This window comes from Petaurus breviceps, unplaced genomic scaffold (assembly GCF_028583685.1).
Source record: "Petaurus breviceps papuanus isolate PSGF00001 unplaced genomic scaffold, PetGlider_PUasm1.0 90352, whole genome shotgun sequence".
Lineage (NCBI taxonomy): Eukaryota > Metazoa > Chordata > Mammalia > Diprotodontia > Petauridae > Petaurus > Petaurus breviceps.
Genome location: NW_027187228.1, coordinates 1,435,776 through 1,452,725, shown reverse-complemented (window position 1 = coordinate 1,452,725; position 16,950 = coordinate 1,435,776). Strand labels below are relative to the sequence as shown.

The following is a 16,950-nucleotide window of genomic DNA, read 5'->3' as shown; positions in this document are numbered from 1 at the left end:
TTTGTAAAATGGGCTTATTAACCCCTTACTGTTACCCACTGTTGTTGGTTAGTTGTTTTCAATGATGTCCGACTCTTAGTGACCCCTTTTGGGGTTTTCTTGGCAAAGATACTGGAGTGGGTTGCCATTTCCTCCTCCAGCTCATTTTACAGATGAGGAAACTGAGGCAAACAGGGTTAAGTGACTTGCCCAGGGTCACAAAGCTAGTAAGTGTCTGAGGCTGGATTTCAACTGCTACCATTAGGATTTATGTAATCAGGGCCTCTCATTGTGGGTAGAGTGAAAGGGATCCCTCTGGCATCATCTTAAGAGGCATTACCCCAAGACTTCTCTGTTCTGGAATCCTTTCTAGGAGATTCTACCAACCAAGAGAAGGTTCAAGATCTCCCTGTCCTCAGGAGGTAGTGCTAGAAGACTTCAGTATTGCATCTAATCTAACCCCCTGCCTGCAAAAGGGCACAAAAGCCTTTTCCCAAGCTGAGCAGGCTCTGGGTTGCTGCTCTACTCCTCTGCTCCATCAGCAATGCACTGGATACCTAGCTTTCCCACCTCTTGCCTCCCAATTTGGGAGGGGAATGGTATCTGTTTACTAGAGGCAAATACACCCCCTGGTATTACCCAAATCCTCCTACAATAGCCAGCCATCCTTGAATCCAGGAGCAGGGATGGCTTCTCATCCCACTGGATACTGGAATCAACTCTTCCTTAACCATCTTCCTCTCTGCTGAGTCCAGCACCAGAACACCAGCTGGAAGAGGATCTTCCTTCCATAGTGGCTGGGACAGGGTAGTCTCAGACTGCCTTAGCCTGCTTCAGAGGGTTCCAGCTCTCCAGGACTGTTGAACCAGGGTAAAACTGGACCATCTTATACATAATAAACTGCAAAGATATAAAGAGAATAGAGTCCATAGACAGTATATCAATGTAGAACTCCCAACCCATACTGTGATATACTATGTGTATGTTCTTCCTTCCCTCTCATCCCCCAAATTCAGGACTAAAACTGGAGAGGAAACTCTCATGTACTCATTAGAACATAAGCCCCTTGAGGGAAAAATGTTTCCCTTTTTTCTTTGTATTCCCACAGTAACTGGCCCAAAGGCATAGTGAATATACCTGTGATTTCATTGGTACAGGGAACTCCCAAGTGAGGAAATACCCTCTACCAAAACAGACCAGCAATGTCTCTACAACTTATAGGCTTAGAATGTTTAATTAGATCACTGAGGGATTAAATGACTTGCCCAGAGTCTGATAGCCAGTATGTGTTAGAGTCAGGACTTGAATTCAGGTCTAACTGCTTCCAAATCTGCTCTAAAGCTTGTTGTTTGAGTCATTCTCCCATGCCTGGAATGCTCTGCCCACTTCTAGGCTCCCTATAAGACTCAGCTCAAATCTCCCCTTCTGCAAGAATTCCTCCAGCTGCAAGTGTTTTCCTCTTTCAAATTACTTTCCAACTGCTATGTATATATCTTGGCTATACCTAGTTATTTACATGGTCTCTCACCAATTAGAATGTAGGCTTCTTGAAGACAGGTATTATTTCTGCTTTTGTTTTTTTACCTTTCTCTGTCTCCCCATTGATTAGAACAGCAAGCAGTGTATCTTGAGTGTTTAATTCATGCTTGTTGACTGTCTCACTGACTCAATAATTGCCAGGGAAGCCCCTGGTACCTGTGTTCTGCTCTTCCCCATTCCCTTGACCATGAAGTATCATGAATATCAACTCTCCCCAGGGAGAGGAAACAGGACATCCAGCAAGGAGACCAGATGACATGGCATGACCGGTAGTAGTGTTGTAGCAGATCTCAAACGAGATCTGGGTCAGCCTCCTGCCTTTAGGTGGTCCCAGTTCGTACTCACTTCCCATGCGTTTCTTTTTCCATAGGACATAGAATACAGCTGAAAACATCAGGATAGTGAAACTTCCCCCCAACAACATGGGAACACCGAGGCTAGAGCTGTGGAAACAAAAAACAAAACAAAATGGGAGAATGGAGGAGAAATAGGGTTAGCACAGATGTGTTCCTTCTTACAGCTCCCACACTGGACTGAGGGAACTGGTGAATCCAGAGTGATGGGAGTGGGGAGGGAGAAGGAGAGAAACTTACTCCTCCTTAATCTGCTCCAAGGAAAGGAGGGCAGACACCCAAAACCTTTCTAGCTGGAGGTGCCAGTAGAACTCCCAGACAGCACCCTTATTTATCACTGGATTCAGAGTAAGAAAAGAATAGTCGCTGAGAACCCAGATGTGATAGAAAATAAATGATCCTAAATTTTGGAGGGAGAGGTCACTCAACACACAGAAAATTGCCAAAGGATACTTAGTGTGATTGTGATTGTCCTCTGGCAAAAGGAATCCCCCCTTCAACCCCCTTAATCCATCATAAACTCTACACACACACACACACACACACACACACACACACACACACACACACACACACACACCAGCTTTATTCTTCAATCAGAGCATGTTCCCAAAGAAGTCTCCATCAGTAATTGATGAATTATTTTTCCCATGAGTGACGGAGAAAAACCTGTCTTTTCTCCCATCCCCCATTTCCTGCTTCATATCTATAACCCACTATTCTTCATCTCTTGACTTGCCAACCACTTCTCTCTCTTTCTCCTATCTCCCATTTCCCCACAACCCCCATGAGTATCCAAATACATCTCCTATCTTCCATCTCCCATCTTTCCATTCGTCATCTCTCCTGCCCAAGTTGACTGACTCAACAGTATCTCCAAGATGGGAGAAACTTCAGAAGCTTTTTAATCTGACACATACCTAAGAAAAGGCATCTCTCTAAGCTATCTCTAGCAAGTGCTTGTCTAGTCTCTTCTTGAAGATCTCCAGAGAGGAAGAATCCATCACTTCTCAAGGGAGTTCATTCCAATTTTGTCAGCTCTAATTGATTTTTTAAAAGTTCAACTAAGGATTTCTTTGGTAAAAAGTACTCCTAATAAAGAAATTCCCTCTTTCAATGCAAACTGGCATCTCCTCTGAAACTTATAGTCTTGGCAGGTTACCTGGGACACTGAGAGGTTAAATGAATTGTCCAGTGATTTATTCTATTTTCTTAATGAATTTTATTTGATTTTCTCAGTGACTTATTCTTAAATAAACCATGCTGACTTTTTGTGCTCATGAATTAATTTTCTAGATGTTTACTAACAATCCCTTCAAAAATATGTTTCTGAATTTTGCTGAAAATCTTAGTCAAGCTCACTAACCTGTAGATTTTGGTCTCCATGCTCTTCCCATTTTTAAAAATCAAGACAGCATTTGCTCTTCCTAGAAATCTCAAAGATCACTGACCATGGCTCAACAATCATATCTACCAGTCCTTTAAGGACCACAGAACGAATTTTGTGTGTCCCTGGGAGTTTGAATTTATCAAAGGAAGTTGGATCTTCTTTTACTATCTCCTTAGTTTCAATTTCTTGTCAATCATTTTTGTTGAGTCATTTTCAATTAGAAAAATATTCCTCTTTACAAGGGAAAACAGGAGCAAAATTAAACTTGTACAGTTCTTCCTTCTCCCTGCCTTTCATCATCATTATCTCATCTGCTGAGAGCAGTAGCACTTCTTAGATCTCCTGTTCCACAATTTGGCTTAAAAAACAAACCAACCAACCAGCCCTTGGACTTAGCTTTCCTCATCAGCCTTAGCTCACTCTGAGCTTTACTATTCGTTATATTTTTCTCAAAGGGTCATGTAAAACTTTTGTATTCCTCCTCTGTTCCCTGTCCTTGCCTTCTTATGTGTGACTTTATAAAAATCTAAATTGATTAGTGATCTTTTTGTGCACCTACATAAATTTCCTCAGGCACCAACCCCCTTTCACCAGTTTTTCCTTCTTATTGAAATTGTTTCTTCTTTATATTTTCTGAATTTCATATGAACTTCCCATTTTTCCTGGACGGATGTCCCTTGATTTCCTCATATCACATGTCTTATCTCTTATCCCAGCTTCCCAACCATTGTTCCCCATCTGTATCTCCTACCCCCATTCTCTACCCTATTTCCCACTCCCTGTGCACATGCCCTTATATTCAAAATATCTTTATTTACCATTCTCCACACTTTACCATCCCCTTCACCATTCCCCATTTTGATCATATAAACCTTATTCCCTATCGCCTATTCCCAAACTCACCTCCCATTGTCAATATATTGCCATTCCATACAACTACAACCCTCCTGCCCCCATTCTCCTCTCTCACTTCCCTACTTTTTATCAACTTTATTTGACAAATAGTTGAACCAGAAAACAGAGGTTGGGTGATGGATATGAGCCTTGCATCAGGGAACCTTCAAAGCCTGATAGAGAGTTGCTGATGCACTTGACAAATGGCACTGTCATATCCTAAGACTGGTAGGTACCTGTTAGGAGGTAATCCCTTAGGGTGTGACCTGATGGTGGTGGATATGGTACTGGATCTGGCCTGGACTGTGACCAACATCACTGGAGCAACATGGGTGGATCTTGCTTTGCAAGGAGATCCATTGGTTGCTGAGGGTCTTGTGGTCATCCTTGACATGGCAGTGGTTATGGGTCTGGTGACTGGTGTGGATCTCATCATCACTCTAGACACAGTGGTCACTGATCTGGCCATTGTAGGGAGAGTAGCTGTGTCAGCTGGCATCCTACCCATTGAGGCAGGTAGAGAAGTAGTGATAGGAACAACCATGGGCAGGTCCTTGTCCTTCTTGAGGAATGGGCCAGGGGTGACGGCAATCCTATAGATGCGGTCTGGTTCCTGGATGGAGGCTTCCTTTGTAATAAGTGGGATGTTTCTCTCAGTTGAAGGCGCTGAGGAAGCAGATAGAAGGAAAAATTAATATAGAAGTACTGACTGAGATGAGGGACAGAAGAGTCTGTCTCCAGAAGTTTCCAGTGTGGTTGCCCAGTGTTATTTTCATCCACTTCAAGTACACAAGTTGAGATGTATGGGCTTGGATGGGGATAAGGGATATCAATGGAGCTGGGGAAAAACTGAAAACTCCTTTGTATTTCACAACCCACATTTATTATAGCTACTATTTATGTGCTCATGGGCAAGGCACACCTGGAACAAATTGAGTTGGGGGGAGTGGCTAACCCTGTTTTGAGTGAAGCAGGGATAAGGGTTATGTGGTAGTACAGCAATCCCATCTCTTCTGCTGGCAGAGGTTGGTCCATTACCCAAAGAGTAAGGTCTCCCTTTTCCATAATGTTTAGGAAGAAAGGACAACAGGACTCTAGGTCCATAGGTTTAGAACTAGAAGGGGACATTTGAGGTCAGCTAGTATAACTTAATTTACAGATGAGGAAACTGAGACCCAGAAGAGGTATACCATGGCAATGAGAGCCTGGGGTGGCAGCTTTGGGCAGGGTTCACCCTAGAACCTCAACAAAAACATGAAATGAGACTTGGTCTGGAGACAGGTGCCCCTAACTGTGCCCCTTGTCACCACCCTGAGACAAAGCTACCTTTCTGGCGTGATAGTTCTGGTTTGGGCTCTTTTTGTAGAAGACATTTCCATGATTCCTCTTTCCTCTCTTCACCTCACACTATTTCCTTATGTTCCTATTCCCCTTAGAATAGATGTAGCTTTGTCCAATTCTGAGATAGGGATGAGAAATTTTGTTCCCTTAAATTCCAATTTGAGTCACCAGAAGAAGTAGTGGGGCTGGGGGAGGAGGGAAGAGTTATTCAGCCTCTCCTCAACCTGTGACTTTATCTCTTTCATATCAACCTCAATAAAGGAGGAGTTGATAAGAATCCTGGGAATCAAGGTGACCTCTTTCCCCCTCTTGGATCAGACACTCACCTCGTGAGACCACTAGCTGAATACCCTTCACAGGGTATAGGGAGCGTGAACTGTTCCTCATACACCAGTATTTCCCAGAGTCCTGATGTCGAAGTCTCTCCATGGTGACAATGAGGAGCCCAGCCTGGGAGTCATCATGGAGCTTGTAGGGGGGGTTAAATCCCGAGCCCCGACTGAACTTTGAGTCACACTTCTTCTTCCTCACCTTGCACCAGACCTTGCCCTCCCATCGGTCAGAACGGACAGTGTAGGAGCATTGAACAGACAGTGTCTCCCCTTCTCGGTGACGGACCATTGTATACACATCCTCTGCCTGGAAGTCTGGGGCGGGGGGGGGGAGAAACACCCCAATGGAGATGGATAAGGGGATGGGGAAAAAGAAAGAAGATGGAAAAATAAAACTAAACAATGAAGGAAAAGACTAGGAGTTCCTAAGACTTGGAAGGGACCTTGGAGGCCATCTGATCCAACCTTCTCATCTTCCAGATGAGGACACTGAGGTCTGAGGGTCCAATCACATAACTTTCTCAAGATCACACAGGCAGTAAACAGCAGAGCTGGGCTTTGGTCCTTGGGTTCCAAATCCATTGCTTTTTCCATAGTACAAAGGAAGCATTGGTATAAGGAGTTCCTCTCTGGGAGCTCCCTACAGTAATAAAATCATGGCTCTAATAAAAAAATGACTAATGCTAGCTGACATTAAAAAGAGTATTTTATTTGATCCACACAACATCTCTGGGAGTTAAGTGGTCTTTTTGCCCCCATTTTATAGTTGAGCAAACTGAGGCTCAGTTTAGCTTGCCCAGGACCATACAAGTAGTATCTGAGGAGGGATTCAAACCTAGGTCTTCCTGCCTTTAAGTCCAACACTCTCTACACTATGGTACTGGTCACACAGCCTTCTCCTCCATAGTGTCTAAGAACTAAGAATCAGTTAGTAAATGCTGTGTGGAGTCTTCTTTATGTACATATAGTCTAGTTGGAAGTGTGGGAGGGAAGGGGGAAAACATAGTTTCTGCTTTCATAGGACTCTGAGTCAGATGGGAGTCCTCAGAGTCCCCATCCCTGGGATGGGGGAGGCAGCATGAAAGCAGTGTGGTACAGAGAAAAGGGTGGTGGCCTGGGGTCAGGAGAGGGCTGTATCTGAATCCTACCTCTGAACGTGTCTGTGCTTCCTTGGCTAAGTCATTTCAGTTGTCTGACCCTGAATTTCCTGGTCTATAAAATGGGGATTATAATAGTAACTGCAATGCCTGTATCACAGTTATTGTGAAGACCTATAGAGGTTATATCTGCAAAACACTTTGCAAACTTTAAAGTACTATGCAAAGGTCAGCTGTCAGTGATACTTGTCTAAGTGTCATTAAATATGAATGCATTCTGCTTTAAGCAAATTCATGATGTGAAAATCCCAAATTACAAAAAAAAAATGATAAAGGACTATTCATTTAACAAATTCATTCATCTTCTTCAACTTGCAAACCCCACCCCAGCATATTTAAATTGAGGTTTATTCAACAAAACTATCAATCAACAAGCACTTATTAAGAAACTACTGTTTGCCAGACACTGATTTGATTTCCACCCCACTTTTAAAGAAACAGATCAGCTGCATGCAAGGAGGTAAAACTTTTTGGAAGGTCCTATAAGCAGTAAGAAGATAAGGAATAGAAGAGAAATCAGAAATGGGTAAAGGGTAAAAGTTAATGAGTAAAGAGGAATTTTCCTGGAAGAAATTAGTTATAAATGAAATTTTGGAGGCCAGGGATTTAATGTTAGAAGGAAACTGTGAGGCCCTCTGGTCCTCTTTCTTTATCTGACTATTCCTCAGTTTCCTGTGCTGGGTCATCATCCACCATCTCCTGCCTCCCTTAATAGCTAAACTGTGTGACTCTGAGCAAATCATTTAACCTGTGTGCTTTAGTTTCCTTATCTGAAAATTATGGTGTTGGATTGGATGGCCTCTAAAGAACTTCTAGGTCACATAACCAACAAGACCAAGTAGATGTTTTTTGTTTCTTTTTTCAGATCCTTACAATTTGTAAAACCTCTCCAAAATAGAAATTATATACCAAAGATAAGGCAACTCCAGGTGTCTAGAACATCAGGAATCCAAAAGAAGTTTCAAAAAATAAATAGACTCTGAGCCTGTTCAGCATCCCTTTCCCCACCACCTACCATACTACCCAAAGCAAGGCTATATTATCTGATCCAAGACTTGACCCATGGACTAGCAACACAAACCAGCCCCACACCTCAACATCTCTTCCTTTCTCCTAGTGCCTTGAGGAAGTTTTCTGGAGGCTCAATGGCCAGGACTGAGGCAATGTTCTATGCTACTAAAAAAAAAAAATTCTGTAGGAGAGCAAAGGAACAGAGAAACATGTATGAGGGCAAGAAATATGTCTGGGCTTGAAAGAGCTCAACTTCATACCTCCTCCACCCAAAACTTAAGAGATTTAAACTCCAAATAACAGAAATCACCCCACCTGTGGTATGTCTAGTGTGACAGAACTCTGAACTGCTGAGGAATAGAGAAACAGATCATTGGGGGGAGGGGGAAGGAAAGGGGGACTGAGCAGCACTCCACCAAGCCTGAAGGAAAGAGCCCAGGATTCAGCTTGGGACAGTTCTGTCCCCACAAATGTCAGTTGTGGCAGAGACCTAATCTGATGAACCATGAATTGCTCAGTATTAGAGGAGGCTGAGACACTTTGAGATCTAAATCCTATGGAAACCAACATCAGAGTGGAGAGAGTAAGAAAGTGAGCAATAGGGAAAATGGGGTGGGGAGGGAATGGCTAAAATTACCTGAGATCTGAGGAGGAAGAAAACTCAAAGGTTTAGAGGAGAAGCAGAGAAATCAAAAGGAAGAAAAACAATAACAGCAAAAGGAAATATGGGCTTCAGATCTGTTGGATGAATTTGGGCTTCTAAGGGAAAATTACTGTAAAACAAAGGAAAATGAATCAAAACTTGGTGACATAGAGGACCCTGTGGAATTTGAGAACAAAACCACAACACACTATTCCTAAGTGTATTAGAAGAGAAATGACAATTATGAAGGCAGAATTTATGACCTTCACAGCAGAAATAATAGAATAGAAAAACTTGAATCTGTGATGGAAATCTTTACCAAAGGAACAATAGGAAAGACAATTGACTAAGAATAAAAATATAGAGACATGAAGGACAGTCTAGAAGAAGAAAAGCAAAAGCAATAACATTAAAAGGAGACATGCTACCCATTCAATATTGATTTTGAAGATAGGATGCATAGAGACAACATAAGGATTATAGTAGAACACGACAAACCAAAAAACCTAAATATCATAATGAAAGAAATAATACAAGAAGGACCAGACCTTCTGAGCACAGAAACAGGAAATCCCAATTGAAAGACTGCATAGATTGCTCTGGATGGATGCCAAAGTTCCTTCCAATTCTAAATCTATTATCTTTTGATTCCAGATTGCTCCCCAAGACTCTGTCTTTGTCACTGTTCTCTCCCATCTCTACAGTCTGTCTCCTTGATAGCATCCATTCCTACAGGTTTAGCTCTCATATCTATAAAGATGATGCCCAAATCTACATAGTCAATTTTAATCTCTCTTCAGAACTTCAGTATCACATTACTAACTGTCCTGCTTGATGTTTCCATCTAAATGTTCCATTATCATCCCAAATTTCCGTAATGGAACTGGTAAACTCATCCCCCTCTGAACTTATTTTTTTTGTTGAGAGATCATCCAGGTTCACAACCTTGGAGCCATTCTCTCCCTCACATTCCATTTTCAAATAATTTGATAGTTAACTTTATCTTCCCAACTTCTCTGGCATCCATCCCCTTCTCTCTTCTCAAGCAGCCATTATCCTTACCCAGACTGTGCTCACCCCAAACCAGATTGCAGCAGCATCCTCACTGGTCTCCTACCTTCCAGTATTTCCCACCTCCAATCTATCCTCCAAAAATCATCTTTTTAAAGCCTGAGTCTGGCGATGTTACCCACCTGAATAAAAGTCACTGGTGTCGCTCTATTGCCTCTAGGATAAAATACAAACTCATTTAAAGCCCTCCCCTCTCTGATTCTGATCTGAATTTACAGATTTACTTCCTATTAATCCTCCTTCATACACTCAAATTCTAACCAAATTCACATTCTGGCTATTCCTCAGATTCATAATCCCCTCTACAATCGTATAAGAGACTGCATGGATTTCCATACCAGAATGCTCTCCCACTTCATCTCCCTTAGCACAGTGCCTGGCATATAAGAGGAGCTTAATAAAAGCTTATTGACTGACTTCATCTCCACCTCTTGGAATCTTTGTTGTTGTTTGATTATTTTACTTTTGTCCAACTCTTGGTGGCCCCATTTGGAGTTTTCTTTTTTTTTGTGGGGGGAAGGCAGGGCAATTGGGGTTAAGTGACTTGCCCAAGGTCACATGGTTAGTAAGTGTTAAGTGTCTGAGGCCACATTTGAACTCAGGTCCTCCTGACTCCAGGGCCAGTACTGTATTCACTGCGCCACCTAGCCGCCCCTCCATTTGAGGTTTTCTTGGCAAAGATATTGGAGTAGTTTACCATTTTCTACTCATTTTACAGAGGAGGAACAAAGGCAAACAGGGTTAAGTGACTTGCCCAGGGTCACACAGCTAGTAAGTTTCTGATGTTGGATTTGAACTCAGTAAGATGAGTCTATCCACTGTTCCACCTAGCTGCCCCCTTGGAACCTTTAGCTTCCTTCAATGCTTGGTAAAGATTCCATTTCCTATGTGAAGGTTTTTCTTTATCCTTCATCTCTCCCTCAGTATTATTCTTTCTCCTCAAATTACTTTGTATTTGTTTTATGTGTGCAAGCTTTACCCATTCTTCTAATAGAACATAAATTCTTTGATTACAGAATTTGTTTGGTATTTATAATTATATCCCTACTGCCTAGTATACAATAGGTGCTTCATAAATGTTTGCTGAATTTCTCTGTAGTCCAGCCCCTTATCCACCCATCTTGTGAATAGGAAGACTGAGATCCAAACAGGAGAAGTGATTTGTTCATGTTTCTATTTCCATTACAATTTGACGTTTTGTGAAGGGGAAGATAGGGTTTTATTGGGTTGCCTGGTTCCTGCTCCCCATTAAATTTCCAGCAAATAGGAAATTCTTCAGGGCTCCCTGGTAACTCAGTGCCTATGACAGGGATGCTGAGGAGAAAAGGGAGGAGGAGTCCAACTCCAAGTCACTGGGAAATCCTAATCCTTATCCAATAGCCACTATAAAAATGTTTTTCCATTTTGAATAAGCCCATTTCCTTCTCTGAACTCTATGGTCCCAATTCATATGACTTACTATATGAAGGGCTTCTGAAGTCAGAGCATTACCTCTCCATGACTAGTGATCACAGGGGAGACAAATTTCTATTTGGCATGGGGAAGAGCTTATCCTGCCTTGAGGTTGTAGGATGATAGAATGACTTTGGTAGGGCCCTGCTGACCCAGTATCTATATAGTTTGGAAACTAACTTGATCTTTGCCTTTCAATCCACCCTTTGCAGCTGGAGAATAGGTTTCCTAAATGTTGGAAAGATTAACAGGAAGTGGTAACCCAGTTGCCATGACTCTAGGAATGGACAGTTTCCAAAAAGACCAATGGTCATTGCTATGCTAGATAGCCACCTCTAGGGATTGGCCTCAACCCAGGATAGGAGGCTGGCATCATCAACATTCTGAGAACTACACACATCCACTTATACTCCCAAGGGACTTGTAAGTTGAGCTGCTGATGAAATCAAAGCTGTGATGTCAGAGCCAATCAGAAACACTGAGCTCTTAACCCGATTAAGAGATCTTAAGGGTATTATTTTAAGAATCAGTTCTTTTAGGAGGAAAGTTAGTATGAAAGTTAGAAATCTAGCAAATGGAAGACCCCCAAACAGAGACTGTTCTGGGTTCATTAGTATCTCTGACTTGCTTGATTCTTTCCTAGACAGTCACCCAGTCAGCAGTAACTGGCCACAGAAGTTAAGTTCACTCTCTTGCAAATAATCACATCTGTCTCAAACAACATTCAAGTTCTTTAGATAGCAAGGGAAAGGGAGAGATAGAAAAGGTCGTTCTGAAACAGAATGGGTCAAGTGAAGATTCAGTAAAGCCCTCTCCCCCACCATGCAGAAGATCCCTCTTCCACCTCCAAGGCAACCTACCTCCCACCCCCCAGAATCATGCAATCATCCCAGGCCCCACCTGCCTTCTCAGACTCTCACCTGAGACACAGAACAGCACCAAAAGAAGTAGCAGCAACCAGAGACAGGTCCCTGGCTCCATGGGGCTCTGGGAGGTCACAGCCTCCTCTGAACACTCCCCCAGGGACTTGGGCACCTTGGGGTCCTGAGGTCAAAATCCAAAGCTGGCTCTGGGCCTTGCCACCTGGGTCTGGTGAATAGGATGGTGAAGTTGTGAAACTGAAATTGCCCATTTAGGGAAATGAGGAAACTGCTGGGAACTCAAGCATGCAACAAGCCCAGGGCCCCAACCGCAGGGGCCCCAGAGAAAGCCTATCACCAGGAGAGGCAGCCTGTGGTTGCTTCCGCTCCTCACTCTTTGCAGGTGTGGTCAACTCCACCCTGCCCCAGAGTTCCCCTGCCTCAGGGCTCTCACACCCCTTCATTGGGGGAGATGGCTAACAGTCTAGACAGAATAACCCACATTTATATAGTCTTTAAAGCTTGCAAAGCATTTGGTATAAACAGTATCATTTGGTCCTCAAAAGAACCTTGGGAGGTAAACACTCCAAGTATTGTCATCATCCTTTTGCAGGTGAAGAAACTGAGGCTCCCAGTGAGGTTCAGGAACTTTGTCCAGGGTCACACAGTTTACCGTTGCTGGAGGCAGATTCAAAACCATGTCTCACTCAAAACCAAGTTTCTACTCCTCTGTTCTTTCTCCGCAGATAATGTAGGAGTCTTCAGCTCAGAGGAGAGGATGATTTGGGTAGGTGAGAGCAAAGTCTGTAGAATAAAAGTGATACAGGCAAAAAATGCACAATCTGGGGTCAAAGGACCTTCGTTTGAAACCTAGTTTTGTCCCTTACTGCCTATGTGACCTTGGACAAAGCCTGGGACCCCTCTCTCTTAGTGTTTTCTATAAAATGAGCTTCTAAATTCCTTTTCAGCTCTAAGGGTATGAACTAAATGTTATTTGTTGTTCAGTTGTCTCAGTTGTGTCTGACTCTTTGTGATCCCATTTGGAGTTTCTATTGGTAGAAACTGGAGTTTTAGCCATTTCCTTCTCCAGTTCTTTTACAGATGAAGAAACTGAGTCACACATGATTAAGTAACTTGCCCAAGGTCACCCAACTAGTAAGTGTCTGAAGCCAGAAACCAGGTAGTGGCTCCTTAAAAGGGAGTTTCCCGGGTCAGTATGGTTCAGTGCCTAGAGTGTTGCCCAGAAAGAAGAGAAACAATGCTTCATTCACTCACAACCATTCATGCATTCAGAATCGAAGAATATTAGAACCAGATGGAATGCCGAAGTCTAATCTAGCTCATCTAGTCCAACTCTTGCCTTTAAAAGACCAGGAAACTGAGACAGAGAGTGAAAGGTGCTTACCAAAGGTCACACACAGAGAAACTGAGCTAGAGGCAAGGTTTCCTAGAGGAAAACTCAGCTGGTATATGACTAGAATGCTGGACTTGGAGGCAGGAAGACCTGAATTCAAATCCAGATTCAGGCACATAATAACTGTGCTACCCCAGCAGGAGTTCACTGGAATTGGGTCATACCAGCTTAAATTGATTGCTAAATTTCCATTGGGAGCATTTGTACTGTTAACAAATCAGGCACTGATTGTATGTGTGTTTTTTAATGATTGTCTAGGCTTTAAAAAGTGTTCGAGAAAATGTTAATTACACAAATCAAACTCAAAAGTGTATCGTGCATTTATTTTTTCTCCTGGAATGCCAGTTGTTAAACATTTACAGGCATACCCCTGAACCCAGGGTAAGTCATTTAACCTCTCCCCAGTGTCCTCATCTGTAAAATAGGGGTAAGAATAGAACCTGCTTCCCACTGTTGTGAGAATAAAATATTTGGACTTTGCAAAACCCAGTGCACTATATAAATGTTATTATTCTCCAGTGCTTGCTCCACTACATTTTCTCTAACCCATTCACACACATTCTCCCTTTTAACAACCCTATTTGTGCACAGGTCTTTCTTCCTGTATTAGATTGTAAGCTCCTCAAGAATAGGGACTATGTACGTTATCTTCTTAGCACACAATCGGTATGTAATAAATTTTTGTTGGATTCAGTAGAATGGAACAGAACGATGGTGCATATCCATTTACAAACTCTCATTCCCACTCAACCATGCTTGCCAATTATGCACTTACACATATCCACACAGTTCTGCTCAATCAGAATCCTGCTCACTCACACACATGCATTCATTCATTCACTCCCATACACATATATTTCCTCCTACAGAACGATATTTTGTCACCAAACATTAAAAGAACTCTGGAATCTCCTCAGAAATACTCAACCCTTTTGGTTTATCTCCCTTCTCCCACCCCTCATTCTTTTGTCTTTATAGTGGTCCCCATTCACATACCATCTTCCTTGAGTCTCCCACACCACCTTACAAGACCCTGCATCTTGCTGCCTGCTTCCTTTTACTCATCTTTGCTTGTAGAAATCACCCCTTTCTTCCTCTCAGTCTTGTGCATAAATATATGCATACCCTCTTTTCAGCCACTCTTATTCTTATCTCCATTCCACAGCTGCCAGAAACTGAAATGACCCAGCATTTTGTAGGAGGCCTCCACCCTTCTTGCTACATCCCTCTGGGTCAACTGCTGACATTTGTTAGCTTTGCACTCTTCTGCTTGGGAAGAGTGGTGGACCACGGAAGGCTTAGGAGGGATAAAGGGAGCCATCAGGGCATCTAGGAACACAGTCCAGAGTAGAGTGTCTGTCCTGTCCCCTTATTCTTCTTAGATGGGGCCTGGATACCCTCCTGAAGCTCTGGGGTCCAAGATTTTAACACTGAACTCAGAGATCAAAGGAAAACAAAAAGGTCCTTTGTGTACAAAAAATAATTGTAACTGCTCCTTTTGTAGTGTCAAAGAACAGGAAAACTAAGAGAGGGTGGTGCCTCTCGATTGAGGAATGGCTTAACAAATTATGTTATGTGAATATGTTGGAATATTATTGTGCTGTAAGAAGTGAATGGTTTTAGAAAAACCTAGGAAAAATTATATCAACTGATGCAGAGTGAAGTGAGCATAACCAGGAGAAACATTTACATAATGACAACTAAGGTAGGTTGAAGGTCATGGGAAACAAGTTTCGGAACTGAATGACTAGGGTGTTTGAGGGAGATTCAGTATGCATGTTGAAGTCTCCAAATGTGAGGGCAAGAGTTGGGGAGGAGAGAAAAATGGTGGGCCAGGTTGGTGTTTGTCCTTTGTTTTTGAATAGGACAATGACATCAGGAAGATGGTGCCATGACTTATAAGTAAATTGGATTTGAGTGAGGGAGGGCTGTGCAAAGTCACCAGCCTCACTTTCTCCTCCAGAGCCATCTGGATCCAGTGGCAAGATATGGATCAGAACAATTGAAGATGGCCCTCAAGTCAAGTACTAAACTCAGTGAGGTAGGAAGAGCAGGAACCTGTAACTCTGTAAACAATAGCCACTATACAATAGCTATTGGTTGGAAGAAGTGGATTGTCTTTACTCCCTGTTGTTCCTCCCTCTAGTCACTCTATCTGATTGGGTTAATTGTCCACTGGCTGTTCCCCATGCCTGGATTATGCTCTAACTCCTGGTTTCTAACTCAGCTCTAACTCCTGGTTTCTTTCAAGACTCAGTAAAAATTTTATGCTTTGCAAGAAGCCTTTCCCATTTCTCCTTAATGCTAGTGCCTTCCCTCTGAACTTACTTCCCATTTATCTGTATATATCCTATAGATGCATAGTAATTTTCATGCTGATTCTCCCATTAGACTGTGATCTCCTTGAGCCAGGAATAGTTTTTAATTTTCTTTGAATCTCCAGCATTTTGCACCATTCCTGTCACACAGTAAGAGTTTAATAAATGCTTGTTGTTAATTGACTTGAGAGATTGAAAGATATCACATGGGATTAGAGATCACAGTATAACAGCTTTAAATCTGGAAAGGATCTTAGAAGTTAAATCTTTTTTTTTTTTTGAAGTTAGATCATTTAACACCCTCTTTATATATAGCACATTTAGAGGGCATGGGACTAACCCATACTTATGGGTTCTAAAGAGTCTCTCTTCCTGGACTGACTGGCTTATCTACCCCCAAACTTCACTCACACTGCTACTCTTGGTGTGCTTTCCATCTACCTAAATTAGTGTCAAGGACACTTAAACATGAAACATTTATTAAATGAGAAAGGAAAAGCAAGAATAATTATAGTATGTAAGATGGCTGATATAGAAAATATATTTTATATGACTTCACATGTATCATATTATGGGTATCATATTTCTTGCCTTCTCAATATGTGCTGGAGTGTCTTGAGGGAGGGTGAAAATTTGGAACACAAAATTTTTTAAATGAATACTTTAAATAAATAACCCCCCCCCCAAGACATAGCATATAAAAAGAAATTTCCTGTCAGATCTACAGAGAGATAAAGAATTCATAACCAAATAAGAGATAGAGAGGGTCACAGGAGATAAAATGAGCAACTTTGAGTACATAAAATTAAATGCCCTGTACAAACAAAACCAATTCGTCTAAAATTAGAAGAGAAGCAGGAAATGGTTGGGTGAGATCTTTGCAATCAGTTTTTTTCTCATAAAAGTTTCTCATTACTGATATAATAGGGAACTGAGACAAATTTATAAGAAGGAACTATTCTCCAATTGATAAATGATCAAAGGCTATAAATAGGCAGTTTTCAGGGGAAGAAATCCAGATTATCAATAGTCATATAAACATTCTCTAAATAATAAATAATTAGATAAATGTAAATTAAAATTACTATGAGCTACCACCTTACACCAATCATATTGGCAAAGTTGAACAGGAATAAAATTGACAAATGCTGGATGGGGTGTAGGAAGATGGGTGCATTAATGAACTATTGATAAAG

General features: G+C 42.0%; 1 protein-coding gene across 1 annotated transcript; it reads right to left on the bottom strand.

Annotated features, from left to right (window-relative positions):
- Positions 1-1,645: 1,645 nt before the first annotated feature.
- Positions 1,646-12,801, bottom strand: TREML2 (triggering receptor expressed on myeloid cells like 2). Its single transcript, XM_069108341.1, has 4 exons — positions 12,083-12,801; positions 5,823-6,143; positions 4,392-4,821; positions 1,646-1,961 (listed from the first exon to the last, which is right to left on the bottom strand). Exons 1-4 carry the CDS (start codon positions 12,141-12,143, stop codon positions 1,646-1,648), a joined length of 1,128 nt encoding a protein of 375 aa, XP_068964442.1. The 5' UTR covers positions 12,144-12,801.
- Between the last annotated feature and the right edge of the window lie 4,149 nt (positions 12,802-16,950).